At 49.2% G+C, this 17431-nt stretch overlaps 2 protein-coding genes across 6 annotated transcripts in view; one reads left to right on the top strand and one right to left on the bottom strand.

Moving 5' to 3' along the window:
* The first annotated feature begins 19 nt into the window (after window positions 1-19).
* Window positions 20-4850, top strand: LOC129214308 (CMP-N-acetylneuraminate-beta-galactosamide-alpha-2,3-sialyltransferase 2-like). Of its 5 annotated transcripts, none has more exons than XM_054845745.1 (8): window positions 20-86; window positions 1010-1160; window positions 1805-2342; window positions 2638-2828; window positions 3123-3302; window positions 3755-3800; window positions 3990-4109; window positions 4230-4850. In XM_054845745.1, exons 3-8 carry the CDS (start codon window positions 2088-2090, stop codon window positions 4395-4397), a joined length of 960 nt encoding a protein of 319 aa, XP_054701720.1. In that variant the 5' UTR covers window positions 20-86; window positions 1010-1160; window positions 1805-2087; the 3' UTR covers window positions 4398-4850. The 5 variants fall into 5 exon arrangements, with proteins under 5 accessions (XP_054701720.1, XP_054701721.1, XP_054701722.1 ...); XM_054845744.1 differs by lacking the exon at window positions 20-86 and having other exon boundaries at window positions 353-1160; window positions 1805-1974; window positions 2076-2342; XM_054845746.1 differs by lacking the exon at window positions 1010-1160 and having other exon boundaries at window positions 26-86.
* Window positions 4851-4988: 138 nt separating this feature from the next.
* Window positions 4989-17431, bottom strand: part of ERGIC3 (ERGIC and golgi 3) — a 28472-nt gene continuing 16029 nt past the window's right edge. The window contains exons 8-13 of the mRNA XM_054845742.1: window positions 15476-15507; window positions 14721-14817; window positions 12930-12994; window positions 9189-9325; window positions 8229-8284; window positions 4989-6127 (exon numbers count right to left, since the gene is read on the bottom strand). Coding sequence (XP_054701717.1) covers window positions 6048-6127; window positions 8229-8284; window positions 9189-9325; window positions 12930-12994; window positions 14721-14817; window positions 15476-15507 — 467 coding nt within the window. The 3' untranslated portion in view covers window positions 4989-6047. The remainder of the gene's footprint in view (window positions 6128-8228; window positions 8285-9188; window positions 9326-12929; window positions 12995-14720; window positions 14818-15475; window positions 15508-17431) is intronic.

The raw sequence follows: 17431 nt of genomic DNA, 5'->3' as shown, positions 1-17431 counted from the left end.
CTTCCTGTGGTGGTTGTTGCAGCTTGCAACGAGCACTGGTGAGGCGACCGAGCCTGGCCCTGCTCAGCGGTGCTTCCTCTGAGGAGGTGAGGGGCCCTGGGGACAGCTGGCTGGGGAGCAAGGGGTCGTGACACCATGAGGATGAGGGCCTCTTTTGTCGCTGTGGGGCTGGGGAGCTCCTGGCAGTGTCTAGAGCAAGGATGGGAACAGGTCTGTGGCCACTGGGCACAGCCCAATGCAGCAGCTGCATGGCTGCGGTGTGGTGGCTTGTGGCCAACGGCACTGGGCTAGAAAACCTCAAGGCGAGGGCACCTCTGGGAGTGGGGCCAGGGGGGGGTCGTTTCAGCTGTCGTGGGGGCGTGGGTGCGGGTGGAGAGGTCCTGCTTGCAGTGCAGGGGCTGCACATATGGGCACAGGCAGGGAGATGGGGCTGCTCAACCCTGCCTGTCCAGAGCCCTTCCCTCCCTGGCGATGGGCAACTGCAAAAGGCTTCATGAAATATTCACTGCGCTGCTTGAGTGCCCTGGCTCTGGGCTTAATGGCGCTGGCCACCAGCTCGTCCCCTTCCATGGGCTGTGGCTTAATAACCCCTGAGGCTCCATGAGCGCCCGAACCAGCCCAGGAGACCGCTGACTCCTGGCCCAACTGGCATGTCAGATGGATGCTCTTTGCCTCCATCATGGCAAATGTTTGTGGCTGCTGCAGGACACCAAAAGACTAAGTCACGGGGATCTGCAGCTGCCAGCAGGGAGAGCATCGGGGGCTTCATGGCCCCCCCTGAGCCTGCAGGGTGAAGAGCTGTCTTTTTGTGGCCACTTCCTGCTCGGGAGCACCCACATCTGCGTTTCCAGTGCGCTGGTAGTGGCTTGTTTGCGCTTCCGTTCAGGAAGAGGTGACAGTTCAGTCGCTTTTTAAAAGGGCAGGCTTGCAGGGGAGCGCGACCCGCTGCAGCCACCTGGGATCATCCAAAAGTCCCCCTCCACATCTCTCATCTCTGCTGGTTGCTCAGACCCCCAGGAGCAGCAGTTTTGCTGTCAGGTGTCAGTCCTTTGGGTCAGATTTGTGTGCAGCTGGTTGGATACCACAGCAAGCAGGAATGTCCGTGCTACAGAAAAAGGCTGATGTGGAGAAACGAAGCTGGTGCTGACCCGTGGCCCCAGGTTAGCACGCAGGGAACTGGGAAAGAACAGGGTCCCCCTGTAAGGACGGGGGGGGGGGGGGCGTTGTCTCCTTCAGCTTTCCCAGTACAAAGGGGACACCCCGCCCCCACTGCAGTCACTTCGGACCCTATGATGGAGGCTGTCCCCGCATCCCTGCTCCTTGCTCTTGCCTTGGCCCATGGAAGCCAGGTTCTGAGAGGCCGAGCACTTTGTGACCTCCCTAAGGATGAGAAAACACTTTCCCCTCTGACTTTAGATTTATATGAGTGCTTGTAGGTGGAGAACAGAAATGCCACTTAAATATGGGTATTCAAGAAAGGTTCATGCACAGAGATGGTAGTTGGTATCCCCTGTTCCTTCCTCCTGGCAATGATTCAGCACCCTTGAAGCTGCAAAATGCCAGGGCTGCTGGGGAGGGAGCTCCTCATGGGCTGCATGGCGCCTGCGTGGGTTCAGTGGTGGTGGCGAGGCCAAGGGGCTCCTCTGCCCAGCTGCTGCCTCACATCATCCACGTGCATGGGGAGGAGGCGGCAGGGCTCCCTGCGGGCAGAGGAGCAGCTTTGGGGGCAGGCGGCTGCTGCTCTGGAGGAGAGCTGGGGTTTGGCGCATGGTCGGGGTGACGATGCTTTGCTGCTTGTTTGCAGGTCAATTTGTGGAACCTAAAAGTGTTGCAGGCAGAGAGCAGCTCTTTGTACAGCATGTGCTGCCAGCCGGCCCTGCCCAGACCTAAGTAACCGCGGCAGTGCCAGAAGCGGAGCACAGCAATAAAGCCATTGAACGGTTTGAAAAGGAAACGTGTACCAGGCTATTTCAGGTCCCTGCAGGGTTGGAGTCCCAGGAGACTGGGCAGGGAGGGTGTGTGGGAAGGGGTCCTGTGGTGCCATTGCCACTGGTCCCTGTCACATCTTGCTGCAGGTGGCATGAAGGATGTGGTGCCAGAGGCGCATGCAGGTCATGCTGGCCCTGTGCCTGCTGCTGGTCCTGTGGCAATGTTTCCGAGCCCCCACAGATGGCCTCGGCCCCTTCCTTTGGGCTCCCTCCCGCCTCGATGCCCCCATTGTCTGCTGCACCATGGGCACCAACAACTCTACATGGTTCAATACCCGCTACAACAGGGCCATAGGGCCTCTGCTGATGGGTGCAGCCCACGAGCTCTCCTCCGACGTGATTCAGTGGTGGCTGGTGAGTGGGGGCGCAGGTGGGAGCTCGGTGCTCTTCCCAGGCTCCCCAAATCTGTTTGCGGTGGGGCAGGGCCAAGGTCAAGTCGGACAGATGTGATGGGGGATGAAGATGTGCAGGAACCCCAGCTCACCACCCCCCCACCACCTCTCTGGGCTGTCCCGCCCCATTTTCCTAATATCCCATTGGGTTTTCCTGTGCCTTTCCCAGGGCTCTGCTGGGAGGAGTGGGGCTCTGTCTCCCTGTGGGGGTACTGCCGGAGGTGTGATGCTGCCTGTTGCTGCCTTTGTTCCCCCAGACCCTGCAGGGTCACCCGAGTGGTGTCCAGCTCCAGGCTATAATTCGGCAGCTCTTCACTGTCCTCCCAGTACCAACCGGTGACGTGTGGGACTCATCTCACCGCAGGACTTGTGCAGTGGTGGGGAACTCGGGGCGACTGAAGGGGTCTGGCCATGGGTTGCAAATTGATGCCCACGACTGGGTGCTGAGGTGGGTGTCCCGAAGGGGCTTGGCCTCTCCCTGTCTCCCCAGGCCCCTGGCATGCCCCACCCCCCAGCCCCCCTGTGAAATCTGCCAACAAACGCCCTGTGATGGGGACGGTGCTGCTGGCCCTGCTCCCTGGAGCCCTCCCCACTCTGGGGTACACACTGGCCCTGTGTCACCCATGTCCGCTCTTTGCTGCTGGCCAGGATGTCCTGGAGTCCCTGCCCGGTAGGACTGGCAGCCTGGGACCGGCACAGCCTGCACCTTCACTTCAGGACGTGCCTTCCCACTGTCCCCTAGGATGAACAGAGCAAAGATCGCTGGCTTTGAGCTGGATGTTGGCATGAGAACAACCCATCACTTCATGTACCCGGAGAGTGCAGTGAACCTTGAGCCTGATGTCCACCTTGTCCTCATCCCCTTCAAGCCATTGGACCTCCAGTGGGTGGCCAGCGCCTTCTCCACTGGAGAGCTCACACAGTGCGTTGACTTTGGGGGACATCTCTTGTGCTGGAGACCTTGGGGATGGCATGGGGTGGTCCTGGGAACCCTGGTGCCTCACTGGGACCCTGGCACCATAGTCCTGGTGGGACAAAGGACCCCTGGGCTGAGCGTCCTGGCATCATAGTTTGGGGGAGTGGGTGCTGATGTGTCCCGCAGGGCTCAGGTGTCCTGCAGTCCCATAATCCCCAGGGGTGGGAGAGTTGCTGTTCCTCCCTGTGGAGCCATGGGCTTCATGTGTCTCTTCCAGGGCCAGGCCAGGGAATGCTGTTGGGCCAGCCCAAGGCAGTTGGGGGGTTTGCCATGGGGCTGGATGCTGGTGGACACAGCCACCATCTGCAAACCAGCTGCCTCTAAAGGAGAGGCCCTGGCAGCCCAAGTACCCTCCCCCCCCCCCCCCCCCCCTCACTGCTGTCCTCTGGCTTTTGCAGCACATACGTGAGAGTGAAACAGTTCATCAAAGCTGACAGAAACAAGGTAAGGGCTCGGCAGGCTCCAGCTCCTCCTGGGCAGGCAGGGTTCCTCTGGGCAGAGACTGTGCTTGCTTTTCAGTGGGATGCGGGCAGAGCCAGCAAGTGGGAGGGCCTATGGCTGCACTGGTGGCGGGGGCTGGCTGTCCTGTTGACGCACCGTGAGCAGCTGATGGCTCCTCTGCTCCCTGCTCAGGTGCTGATCCTGAGCCCAGCTTTCCTCAAGTACATCCACGACAACTGGACGCAGCGCCACGGGCGTTATCCCTCCACTGGCTTCACGGCCCTGCTCTTTGCACTGCACGCCTGCCAGCAGGTGAGTGCAGCCAGCGGGACCAGGCACTGCTGCTGTACCAGCACTGTGCTGCTTGTCTGTGCGCTCGCAGGCTGACCAAGCGTCTGTGCAGTGATGGCTCTTGCTGGTGTGTGCGTGCAGGTCTCCGTGTTTGGCTTTGGAGCAGACAGTGAAGGGAACTGGCACCATTACTGGGAGAAAAACCGCTGGTCTGGAGCCTTTCGCAGGACGAGGGTCCATGACTCTGACGTTGAATTCAGCCTCATTGAGAGACTGGCAGCCGAAGGCAGGATTTTATTCTACAAATGATGCATTTCCAAGAAATCGAAGCCATGCTGTTAGCTCAGGAACTGGCAGCCCCCTGCACTGCCAGCAGCTGCCTCAGCTCTTTAGCTTGCTTCTCCCTGCCCAGCACTGCCACATAGCCAGGCTTACAGACACTTCGATCCCTGGGTTGCTGCTTGTGCTGGTCCTACCAACTGGGCACTGTGGAAGCCAGGATGCGACATTCTCCCACGGCACCAGGGATGTTGCATTTGGCTGGACACAGGGTGGGCATGGCTCTGCCCATGCTGGCTGGGAGAAAGAAAGGATCGACAGTGGGGCTGGAGGTGGGTGTGGAGCCTGTGAGCCCATGTGTGTCCCTGTGGTGGCTGCAAAGCTGTTGGGTGACAGTGGTGGTGGTGGCAGGAGCTGCTCAAACATGGCTGCCTACATGACGGAGCTGACACTTCCATGCACTAAAGGCTTTTGGGGGAGGTGTGTAGTTATTCTTTGGGCAGGAAGAGGGGCATCTTCCTTTCCTGCCTTCCTGTAACTAAGGAGATATTTTAAAAATTGTATCAAAGAGTAAGAAAGGGAAAAATCAAGCATGCTAAGTCAGAAAATGACACACTCAAGTAAAGTTGAAATGATCTTATATTGAATAAACTTTGAAAACACATGTGAATCTACTGTTGACGTTTGCTTTACTTTTTGAGCCCTTACTGCTTTGAAGACAGTACAATCTATCCCAGCTCCACCCTGCAGAACAAAATTACAGACCCTGGAGACTGAGCTCCCCAAAGGAGATTTTCTCCTCCAGAGCACAGTTAATTGATTTTTCTACCTCTCCAGGCAGAATCTCCATTTCTGTATGTCTTCTGTTTCTCTTCTCCATTATATCCAGTTTCCCACACAGAGTTTTAATTACACCTTCCAATTCAGTACCAGCTTTAGTTCAAGTAATTTAATTATTCTTCCAAATGCTTACCAAAACACACATAGAAGATGGACTTTATTTCAAACTAGAAACACAGGGACACTGAAAAATACAATTCAGTTTAAAAACCAATTAAAACTCCAAACACTTTTTTTGCTGAAACATGAACTTGCATCTTTCCTAGGAAGAGCAATGTGGAGCAACTACAATGCCCCATGGTACAGTAAGCACATCCCAAGTGCTAGGTCTTGCCTGCGACAGCTGAAGGAAAGCACATGGGATTCAGCATGTTTTCGCAGACGTCTGGCCTACAGCATCAGCACGCTCAGAAAGATTCTTAAGAAAAATTTAAAAAGCTAGATGGTGTTGCCAGAAAGCTTATTCAATGGCAACTTCAATCCATTCCAGGTCTCATGACAATACCACACATTATTTCTAGAGGCAAACAGAATGCAGTATCTCCTCTTTCAGGGAGGGGGGCAGTACTGGATGAACATGGACTGAGACAAAAGGATTTTTACAGTAGGGTCTGCACAGCCAGACAAGGTGGCTAATCTTTATAGCAGCAAGGTTCAAGCAGTTTCATCCACAAAAATTAATGCCAAACAAAGAATGATGGGACAGTAATGTAAGAGCAGTCAGAGCCATCTGGAAATTCCAAACCTCTCCTCTTGTGCACTCAGAACATCACCTGTGTTTCAAAAAACCTGTTTAGTTCTCCTTAGAGGGTGTTTTTGTGGGGTAAGGTCATTGCTTATTTATGTTGTCTTCCCAAGTTCAATTTTCTTCTGGATGGCACGTGCTGAGTGATAAATCAAGGAGTCAATGAGTCCTGCAACTAAAAGGAAAAAACAGATGGAGCAAGCCAGACATGCCTCAAAGAAAGAGCAACTCCCAGGGAAAGAAAACACAAACCCTTCTGTCAGTGGAAAGGAATTCCAGCTCCCCCAGACACAAAACAGCTGCTGCTGCTGCTGCTGCTGCTGCTCAGAAGAATAAAGGTCCTCATCTCATTAGGACAGACAAGATCCAGCTCGCAGGGCAGAGATGATCACACTTCTCCAGAAAAAGGTCTCTCTTACAGAAGTAAAAATGAGACAGGCCAAGTCACTTGTGCTTACTGATGCATGAGAAGAGTTTGGGAGAGGAAGCTGATGCTGAGAGCTTTATGCCATGTCATTGCCCTGAGCCAGCTTGCCAAGGGCATGTTTCGCCATTTCTTGCTGATTTCGCAGTAACCTTAAAAGTAAGCTATTCTACCCAATGCTGCCCTTTAAGGATGCCCTTTATGGGAGACTGCAACATTTACCACCAAGGACACGAAGCAAAACAAACCGATGGCTTTAGTTCTTTCTGCAGTATTTTACCCAAATCTCTCCAGCACTGAAGGAGCCTATTAACTCAGTGCTTGTTTGGGACCACAGAAAAGCTCAGAATGGGTCTACTGCACCACAGAACCCAGACAACCCTGCATCCATCGAGGTGGCTTTCAGAGGACAGGAACCCTGAGCTCCCGCCAGGGAGGGAACACAGGGTGCCAGTGAGCGAAGCTATTTTCAATGCCTTTATGAAGCTTCATGTTCTTTTTTCTTCTATTCAACACCTCAATCTAAGGCATAAGCAAGCAATTACTCGGCCCTACACAAAGACCAACATTTCAATACTATATAGGAGTAGCAGCTAAACAGGAACCGAGTCTTCTGTTTATTACTGTAGAATATGGAATTATTTGCCTTACAATCTGGTCTTTGATTAACGCTTCAGATGACTGTCTTTTGTGGTTGTTTTGTCCTGAAATTATCTCCAACTGTGGAATCAATTTGATGCTGTAACACAAAACCTGTTCCACAGCTGATTTGATTTACCCTCTAGAATACAGAGAGTTTGAACATGGCATAGGGCAGCAAACACTATGAACTGGCTGGCAAACCTGCTCAGTGCTAGAGGGCACTTGACATTTCTCATGGAAATAATTTTTGAAAGCCTTTCCCTGAGCCAACCGTAGAAATGAATACAATCAAATTTATTACAGACAGAAATCCTGTGCAACAGTACCAGGTTCACTGAGCATTGTGACACCTCGGGTGACAGGAAAACCTTGCAGATAAAGGTATCATGTGATAGAGGTATGTGATACAGGTGTTACGTGATACAGTAGCTGGCTTCTCAGGTCCAGTAAGATCTGCTGACCGGATCTCCAGGCTGGCCCTTCACAGCCACATGAACATCTCTGGCTACGTTTCAGAGCACCCTGGGTTATTAGCTTCAGTGCAAGGCTAGACCGAGGCTGGGCTCTGTCACGCGCACGGAGCTGAGCAGATACTGATTAGCTATGCCAGAAGCCAGCACTGAGAATGAAGTCCAGACACACGGCTCTGCAGGAACAGCCTCTCCTTACAGGACCCCATCCAGCTGTGAGGGCTACTTTTAGTCCCTGCAGAGCACTCACTGGAGCTCCTCCTATGTCTGGGAACACAGTTTGAGACCTCTGAGATGGCTATGCCCACGGCGACCTGGGTTCACAGATTTTGCTGGCGTTGGTTCCACATGAAAGCAACTATCAGCTTACAGACCCAAGATGGCCAAAAAAACAGTACAGATAGATTCATATGGTATGTGAAAGACCACATTATCTGAAAACAAAATGTCCTGCAGAGCATCAAAATGAAATATTATAAGTCTACACCATAATGAAATATTTCATCAAATGAAATATTATAATAGGTCTACATCATCTATAGCATCTTAGAAGTCTGCAGTGCTAATTACAATCTGATGCCCCTCCCATGGCTCTGCAGAACACACTATATCCCCTCCTGAAGGCTGAAATCATCCCTCCCCATCAAACAGGGATTTATTACCAGCCATGCAGACCTTAGAAAGAGTAAGATGGTGAATGTTTATACTTTAGAAGGAAAAAAGATTGAAGAGTGCAATACCTGTAAATATGCCTCCAACGATGGCACAAACTCCCGTGAGAAAGTGTGTAAAGGACCTAGAACGAGGAAAACAATTTGAACAATGGGCATGAGCTCAGATACCAGTATGTCAGATAAGTAAAAGTTAACTAATAAAAACTAATCCATAATTACCATAATGTTCATCATAGCACATAAGTACGTATTATATAGATTTTAATAGCTGACAAGCTACTTTTACTGAGCAGCACTGAGTAGCATTAGAGCAGCGCGCTCTAATGAGCTCAGTGGCAACCCCAAGAGGCAAGTACTGAATTTATAAACCTAAAGGACAGACTTGTAATCCCTATGATTTTATCCATTCCTGCCCAGACAGAACGCACAGCAGGCTGCTGTAACACAAAAACTAAATCCCTAAGCGCACATTAAAACATTTTAAGGTACAGATGTTGACAGTGCCTCATTATGATCCTAAAAGATCCGACAGCTACAACCCCTTCCGTTCCCCTGCAATTGCACGTCTGCGATTAACGGAGGACCCGGAAAGAAGAAAGAGGCTCCACACTGACAACATGCAGAAAAGCTATAGCAAATGCAGAATAAATAACCAGGTTGGATCAGTGTGGGTGCTGCTGAAGGTGCTGGTAAGATGGCTATGCTATATAAATCTAGTCTTACCATTAAAAAAAGACTTTCAGGAAACCGAGAACCATTATGTCAGACTTCTGCTCGCTGCACCAATTTCCTTCTACATCTCAATACTGGATTAAAATGCTACAGGTAATATCAGAAAAACCCCAATCCCTTTCATAGTGAGAGAAAGGGCATTTGGGAGTGCCTCTTCCTCTCCACTGACTGGGATGGGCTTGGATGGCTTTCAGGCATTTGCACCATCACATCTAACCGAGGACGGAGTTTTAAGCTATGCAAAATGACAAAAATCAATGGAGGGTGAATGAAGCAGGTTGAAATGTCTCTTACCTGTGTTTCTCTGTCAGCTTCACCATCATGGGCGAAAGTTCATATAGCACAAATACACCAGGCAGACCCTGGTCTCCCAGTAGCCCGTTGGCTATCTTCTCATGTCGTGTAACTGAAAACTGGTTAGTCCTTACCACCTAGCAGGAAACAAACGCAGCAAACATTGTTTTGTTAACGAGGAATAGGAAAGGCTATTGAAACATGAGTTCAGTGAACCATATCAATGTAGCCCTGCCCACTCACTTGTGGGGGGCCCGACAGCGGTTACAAAGGGTCATAAAGAGCACCATCAGGATCATGTCTATTTTTACTACAGCCTATCTGTTACAGCCCCAGCTAGCCCAAAGAATGACCGATGCATCAGTCCCCAGGCTAGACTATTTTGGTCTCTGCTGGCAAGGAACGGCATAAGCTGTCCCTCTCGACCTCAACCCCAAATCCACATCATCCTCTACCAAAACATAGTCCACCTAAGCATGCTTCAGGAGTCAGCACCGATGTGAGAAAGCCATATATATTCAAGAGTGAGAAAAAAGGAAATAATACATAAAGGCAGGAGAGTGCCAGGGCTGCAGAGGGACACAGATTACCCATCTTTATATAAATGAAGATGACCCTGCAGCATTCTTCTGCGCCCTGCCATTCTTCTACACGTTGTTCATACCAGTCCTATTCTTAGAGCAAATCAACTGGGTTTCTCCAAAATGAAATTACGTTCTGTCATTCCTAATAAGCTGACACAAATTACGATCCAAGCTGATAAAGATACTATCCAGGTTCTTTACCAAATTCCACATTTGGGGGTTTCAAGTACTGAATGTGTAACACAGCCCCTGGCAGCATGCCTGGATCCATGATTACCATAAGTATAAGCATCATGGTCTGCATGGATTCCTCTCCTGGTGACTAATAAACAGCAATTTGTGGTGGGTTGACCCTGGCTAGAGGCCAGGTGCCCACCAGAGCCGCTCTCTCACTCCCCTCATTCACTAAACAGGGGAGAAAAGGCATAACGAAATGCTTGTAGGTCGAGATAAGGACAGGGAGAGATCACTCACTAATTATCGTCACGAGCAAAACAGACCGAACTTAGAGAGGGAATTCATCTAATTTATTACTAGGCAAAACAGAGTAGAGGAATGAGAAAATAAAATCAACTCTTAAAACACCTCCCCCCACCCCTCCCATCTTCCCGGGCTCAACTTCACTCCCGGCTTCAACCTTCCCCCCTCAGCGGCACAGGGGGATGGGGAATGGGGGTTACGGTCAGTTCAGCACACGGTGTTTCTGCTGCTTCTTCATCCTCAGGGGGAGGACTCCTCTCATCGTTCCCCTGCTCCAGCATGGAGTCCCTCTCATGGGGTGCAGACCTTCAGGAGCAAACTGCTCCAGCGTGGGGTCCCCCACGGGGTCACAAGTCCTGCCAGCAAACCTGCCCTGGCGTGGGTTCCCCTCTTCACAGGTCCACCGGTCCGGCCTGGAACTTGCTCCAGCGTGGGCTTCCCACGGGCCGCAGCCTCCTTCAGGTGCCTCCACCTGCTCCGGCGTGGGGTCCTCCACGGGCTGCAGGTGGAATCGCTACACCCCCTCATCCTTCCTCCATGGGCTGCAGGGGGACAGCCTGCTTCACCATGGCCTTCACCACGGGCTGCAGGGGGATCTCTGCTCCGGCGCCTGGAGCTCCTCCTCCCCCTCCATCTTCACTGACCTTGGTGTCTGCAGAGTTTCTTACATCTTCTCACTCCTCTCTCCGGCTGCAAAAGCTCTCTCTCTCTAAGTGTTTTTCTACTTCTTAAATATGTTATCACAGAGGCGCTGATTGGCTTGGCCTTGGCCAGCGGCGGGTCCGTCTTAGAGCCGGCTGGCATTGGCTCTGTCAGACACAGGGGGAGCTTCTAGCAGCTTCTCACAGAAGCCACCCCTGTAACCCCGCCCCGCTACCAAAACCCTGCCACGCAAACCCAACACACAATTCTTTTGACAGGAGAAGTCCTCTGATAACTGAACAACAGCTCTACAGTAGAATGCGAGATTTCATCAAGAGAAAAAGAAGCCATGGTATACCGGGAAGTGGCCATAAGAATAGGGCTCCGATTAACTATCCTTTGTACTTCAAGAATTTCAATCATCCACAAAAACTGCAGAGCCATCCTGAATCCAATCATAATGAGCTTCAAACATGGTCTGAAGGTTCTCCCAATATCACCTCATCAAAGTAACTTCCGCGCAACTGCCAGGAAAAAACAGATGGGTCCTTTCTAGGCCGGGAACTGAAGAAAGAGTGGTCCACGTAAGGATTTATTACATGAGAACTGAGTCTTGCGAACAGTTTCAATCTTTAGGGCAGATGAAGAAATACAAACTACCTCTACCTTTCCAGCAGATTCTGTTAGACTGCTCTGCCCACACTGCTCTAGGATAGCTTTGCTTGAATGTCGGTATTCTATCTGCTGTGGCCGTGTGGCTCCTCAGATCTGTGGTTCCTACGCAGCCTCTGACATAACCAATAATTTGCTGGTGATTTACATTTCAGAGTGCCTAAAGCAACATGAAGGTTGTGTGGATGCAAGGATATATCTTGATTGCAAGGATATGTGGTACATGCCCAAGAGCAGCATGAGTTTGGGTGAGGAGTCTGAGGTGGTAAGGGTTCCCAGTGTTGTGGGGTTTGCACAGCATTATAAAGCTGTGTAGGACAAGGGAGTCAAGTTCTGGCATAGTTTCATCTGCATGTAGATCAGTCCTTGTGCTGAATGTGCCCCAGAACCACACTTGGGTTTCACCTCAGAGGAAACTGCTTTGGTGTTAAAGTGAAGCTGGGCACGGACCAGCCACACAGCATAGAAGATACAGAACCAAAGCCTGGGAGACAGCTAGGGAGTCAGGCCATCTTGTACGTGAATGTTCACAGAGGTATTGGGGCATGTGACACCTGTCTCTTCCTCACAGGGTTAGGTAAGTACACTGGATAGCACTGCACAACAGCAGAGCTGCTGCCTCTACTGGTGGCTTCTTTGCCAAAGAAACATAACCGCTTGCATCATTCTGCTGCCCTAAGACTATGGGGGCCCAAATAATGATAACTGACAGGTCCGGTTTGATTTGTTTTTTAAAATGAGGTTCTCCACAGCTCCTGAGGTCCCCTGCAGAAACACTCCCAAATGAATTAAAGAAATCACAGTTCTTTCTGCTCCCTCACGCTGGCTTCAGAAAAGAGCATAAGTTTGTCTCTGTTCTCAGGATCTTTGTCTCACCCTGGTATCTCCTCAGTAACTTGTTTGTCCTACCTGTCCCAAAAGAAGGACATATTCTGAAAGCAGAGCTGGAAATCTAGCCATGCTCTTTTGGAGGCTAAAGGAGTTTTTAAATTGGAGACAAGCTGATCTTGGGTTATTCTCCAAAGAATGTTTTCAGGATCTCCTTGCTGCTTTGACTTCTCCTGAGCATGCACTAGGAGGGATTCATGTGGAAACATGATGAAAATGGCATGGCCATTTCATAGCTTACTTTTAAGGTTACTGCGAAATCAGCAAGAAATGGCGAAACATTTTCATCACTGCTGCAACATTACAGATAACATCACACCATAGAAATTGTTATTCTTGCTGGGGTGGTTATACGAAGAAAGTCGAACAGATTGTGTTGCTTCCACCAGAGGTCAAGATAAGGTCAGCGACAGAATAGGAGGAGAAAGTCTGAAGGCTTTCACTTGCCAAAGCAATAGGGAAAAAAGGTACTTACTTCACCATCTACTTTCATATACACCGTGGGGACCACTTTGACAAAATACTGAAACATCATCGAAGCTACAAGCAAAGACAGAGAGACACAATTAATAACTGGCGAAGCCAGAAAGCTTACCTGACAGGTTAGGTAGACACAAATTGGTTTTGTCCAACTTGTCAGGGAGCATCTTTCTGCACAACAGCTACTGGAGGCTTTCAAGGACAATAAAGTTAATGTCTGACATGACCATTCCTTTTGCCAAAGTGAATTTCATTCCTGTTCCAACCCAAACCAAAACTATTGGCATTTTGGCCTTGACTAAATGGAAAACTTTCTACAAACCAGTTATCTTGCAGTTTTACCAGTATGACCTCTTGAAAATTCGTATTCTATCACATGAAAACCTTTCTGTTTAACAGCATAGCCCTAAGAAAACATACTCAACTCTAAATGTGTATCCTCTATCAACTTCAATTAACACTACAGTTTACTCCTGTAGAAGCATGGTTTTTATCATATTGGGAGATGAAAAGCAAGATCTGAATCAGTGAAGAAAAAAAATAGGAGGAGAACTCCTGCTGCTGCCTCAGACTAGCCTGTCCCTTCAGTCCTCTTAAGGGCAATGGAAGGCAGGAGTCGCTTTGAAAACCTATTTTCTATGAAATACCCTAGAGGTGAAGATTATTCATCCATTTCTACAGAAGAAGCAATTCTCATATGTAATATCTTCAGCTGCTCTGCAATAAACATAAATTTGACCCACAATCTACTTCTCCCGCTTCTTTTCTGGAGCATGCCTTCAGTCCTAATTCCTCAAGAATTTGCCAAGCGGTTCTCTGAGGCCCAGGATGGAAAGCTTCAGCCTACAGAGAGAATTTTACCAGCCAGCTATGGACCCCCTCTCAGAGAGTTTGTTAGTCCACAGAAAAACTATGGCATCACGATCGTATCGAGCATTCTGTGACACCTTTTCATTTTCCTGTATTTTATTTTAAGCACCATCCGTTGATTTGGGTACAAGAATTAAAATGGATGGTGGAAAATTCAAAAGAACAGATTCAGGGAGGATTAACAATCCCACCACCATCTCAAAGCAAACGACTTCTTTCTCCAAGCTTTATTATATAACAGCACCCCAAGTACCAGCAAAGACAAACTTGGCAGACTTCAGCAGATCTAAAAAAAATAACCAATCTCCGCAGTGGCATATAGTGTGGTACGCTCAGGATCTTTCACGGAAAATGCACACAAGCAGGCTTGCAGGAATAAACCAAGATTATACTTTGAGCAGCAGTAGCACGAGGAGAGAATTGCCTTGACTTCTCAAGCCAGCAAACTGGAGCTATCTAGAAAAGATCAGCAATATTTCAACTTCCCTGCAGCTGTTATGGTTGGGTAGATCAAGGTCAGGCACACACCACGGCTCTCCAGCAACTATCAATTAAGCCTTTCTTCTCTATCCTGCATCTTCTGGTTATCTCCTGCTGCACACAGTAGCTAGACAGGGCTCTCCCTGAACTACACCTGGTAGAGGCATTTAGTAATGATGTGCTGTACCTGCTATTGTGCATCCATGAGCATTGAAAAGAGAGATCTTTCAGAAAAGTCACAGAATCAAGACACATTGGCAGATTTGTTCCCAATGAATGGAGGCAGCTGTTCCAAAAAGAGCACAAGGTGGAGGAGTCCACGTTTTACACAACGCTGTCAGGGTTCTTGTTAAAGACTGGGAACTTCCCTCCTGCTCTCTTCTAACACTTATTAATACAGGCACTTAAAATGAGATTTCTCTCAGCTGGCTTTTACCTTGCTGTGCAGTGACGTCCGTCCCATCCAGAGGGTTCACAATGCCTGGATAATCCCTTCCAAATGAGAGATGTTTGATATAGTGCGTCATATTGATCTGAAATGGAAAAGCTAATAACTCAAACGACTGCACAGCATCTGCGGGGCAAGTAAGGGGCCTCAAGTTAATTATCTGTATATTTTTCTGAGTGTGGCTCTGGAACAGAGACAGGTCCTCCCTTACTCTGTGCATCCCAACAGTAAACTCCAGAGCACTTGCTCTTCTTTTTTATTCATGGGAGATTCCAAGATGTGGAATTTCTCCTTTTCCTGCTGGAAATCCCCAGATCCCGGTGCCCTTCCCTCCCATCTACAGAGCAAGCTCTCTCACCCACCCCTCTCCCTGCCATAGGAGCACCATGCTGTCAGCTGCCTCAGTGGCAGAGGTATGGGGATCATCTGCTTTCCTCCCAGCGCAAGGTAAACTCCAACGGATCCAGCAGCAGTCGTGAAAATGTCAACCTTAGATAACTGGGAAGCACAGATGAAGGAGCCAGGCAGTCTCAGGACGAGGGGAACAGGCGTGCCAAGCAACATGCAGGTGTCCCAGAACAGGCTTCAGAGCCCTGTGTGAAAGCAGGTCCCAGGTTCTCCTCAGACACATAAAGCCAAATCTGGCTGGGATCAGTACACTAGGATCTCAATGTGGCAGAGGGAGGGAAATCCAGAAGGAAAACAGACCAAGAGAACTAGAACACTATCTTGGGAACACTTACGTTATCAAGTCCGAAGCTCTGCAGATCGTGAACTGTAATAGAAAAAGAGTTTAACAATATAGTTCAGACTGTGATAACAAGCATATCTATTTACCTCATTCTAGCTTAGAAAGGAGCTCCTCTCATTTCCATCGTGATCTAAAATGGCAAGAAAATCGCCTGGGTTTCTCTCTTGCTTGCAGTAGGGCACGCGATAGATAAAACTGCTGCAATTCCCCTCCTGACATCAACAAGCCACTGCTAGAGTGAAGGAAAGTAACTTTAATTTGGGGTTAATTCAGAGTAGGTAGTTCAGTCCTCACCTGAATGTATTCTTAATCTAGGGCAAAACCAAGATCCCAGGGACAAGCAAGGAAAACTTCACTGTTACCTCAGTCACCACCTGATACACATAACTCTTCTAACTACTGTAAAGCACAGAGGCACAACAGATCTAAACTAACAACTAAGCAGAGCATGTGCCTTAATATCACATGCAAGCACCCTAAAGAAATCATCATCATCTCAGCAACTCACAGCGCTCTGCCCATCAGCCTTGTTACTGCTGCCCAGGGAAAGGAAAAGTCTTTGCAGGGACGGCCTGAGCAGGGTATTTGCAAACCACTGGTGGGCCAAGGTGACTGTCACCAGTGCTAGGATTTGGGGGATCTGGCCTGTCCTCTCTCTGCCCTTCCTACATACAGCAAAATGACGATGCCAGCAGCACCATGCACCCCCAGAAGGGATGCGGCAAAGATATGGGCAACGGGTATCTTTTGGTTGGCTACTTAAATGACTTCATGCAGTGCCAGAAGCATCAGTCTCAGGATGAAAATACAACTGCAACTCGATTTCAGTATCGCTCCTACCAGGTTTATCCAACGTCACACAATCATCTTAAAGTAGCCAGAGGCTGTGGCGCATTTTAATAGGTAAATTCACGTCCTCAGTAAGCCAGACCTCACCTTTCACCTCAGCAAAGGAAAGCACACTTCAAGAGTGGTGGGCTATTATTTTAGGAGCTGGTGGAGTCAGATCACCAAGGATTGCTATTAACAAAGATTAGGGATGCTGCTCCCTTGAAGGGTTCCTGATATACAGCCTAGCACAAGGCAGGCTGCAAAGCTAAAGAACTGATTGAAACTAACCTCTCCTTTAAAACATTTACTTAACATGAGCGTGCTGTGAACTCATTTTTTTTCATTAACATCTTTCAATACAACACCAGAAGCTTTACTTGTATTTATATAAACCCCTTACCCTTTACTCGTATTTACATAAAGCCCTTACTAAACCGCAAGATACATACACACAAAACAGAGAACGCAGTTAGAAACAGAAACGCTAAGCCTGAACTATATTCCTCCTAAGGCTCTGATCTAGGGTGAGGCCCTTGCATTTCACAGTTAAAATGCTCAGTGCGCAGAAACTAAGGCTGCAGTCACTGGAACTAAGGCAATGGTTCTGCATTACAAAGAGCTCAGAGCTGCACCGGCTTCAGATATTCCTGTTGCGGTCTCTGACAAGTGTGCAGACCTGTCACTGCCACTAGCACAATGGTTTGTCTGCCTGTGCTGGCAACTGGATCAAAGAACTCATTTGGCTTTAAAAATAAAAATTTGGAAATATAGGTGAAATGGTGGGCAGGGAAAGGAAAGGGGGGAGAAGTGGCCTTGGGATTATGCTACGCTGTTTTTCTTAACGGTTAGCAGCAACACCCTGTTTCACGATGCAGTATTATCTGCACTTAAGAGTTAAGTGGCTTAGCTGTCAGTGAAGTGTCAAGTCCCGCGGCCTTTTGTACAGGCACCAGCAGGCTAACCTTCAGTTAATAACAAAGTTCTACAGAGATCCTGGCTGTGGATCTCTGTAGAAGGTCTCTGATCCTGGCGTGGAACTGCATTTAAACTGGACCTACTGCCAAAGGAATAAAACAGCCTTTGTCCCTCCCCATCTTTCTGGTGATGGCTCATTCCC

This window comes from Grus americana, chromosome 17 (assembly GCF_028858705.1).
Source record: "Grus americana isolate bGruAme1 chromosome 17, bGruAme1.mat, whole genome shotgun sequence".
NCBI classification, from domain to species: domain Eukaryota; kingdom Metazoa; phylum Chordata; class Aves; order Gruiformes; family Gruidae; genus Grus; species Grus americana.
This window is presented reverse-complemented; position numbering and strand designations above follow the sequence as displayed.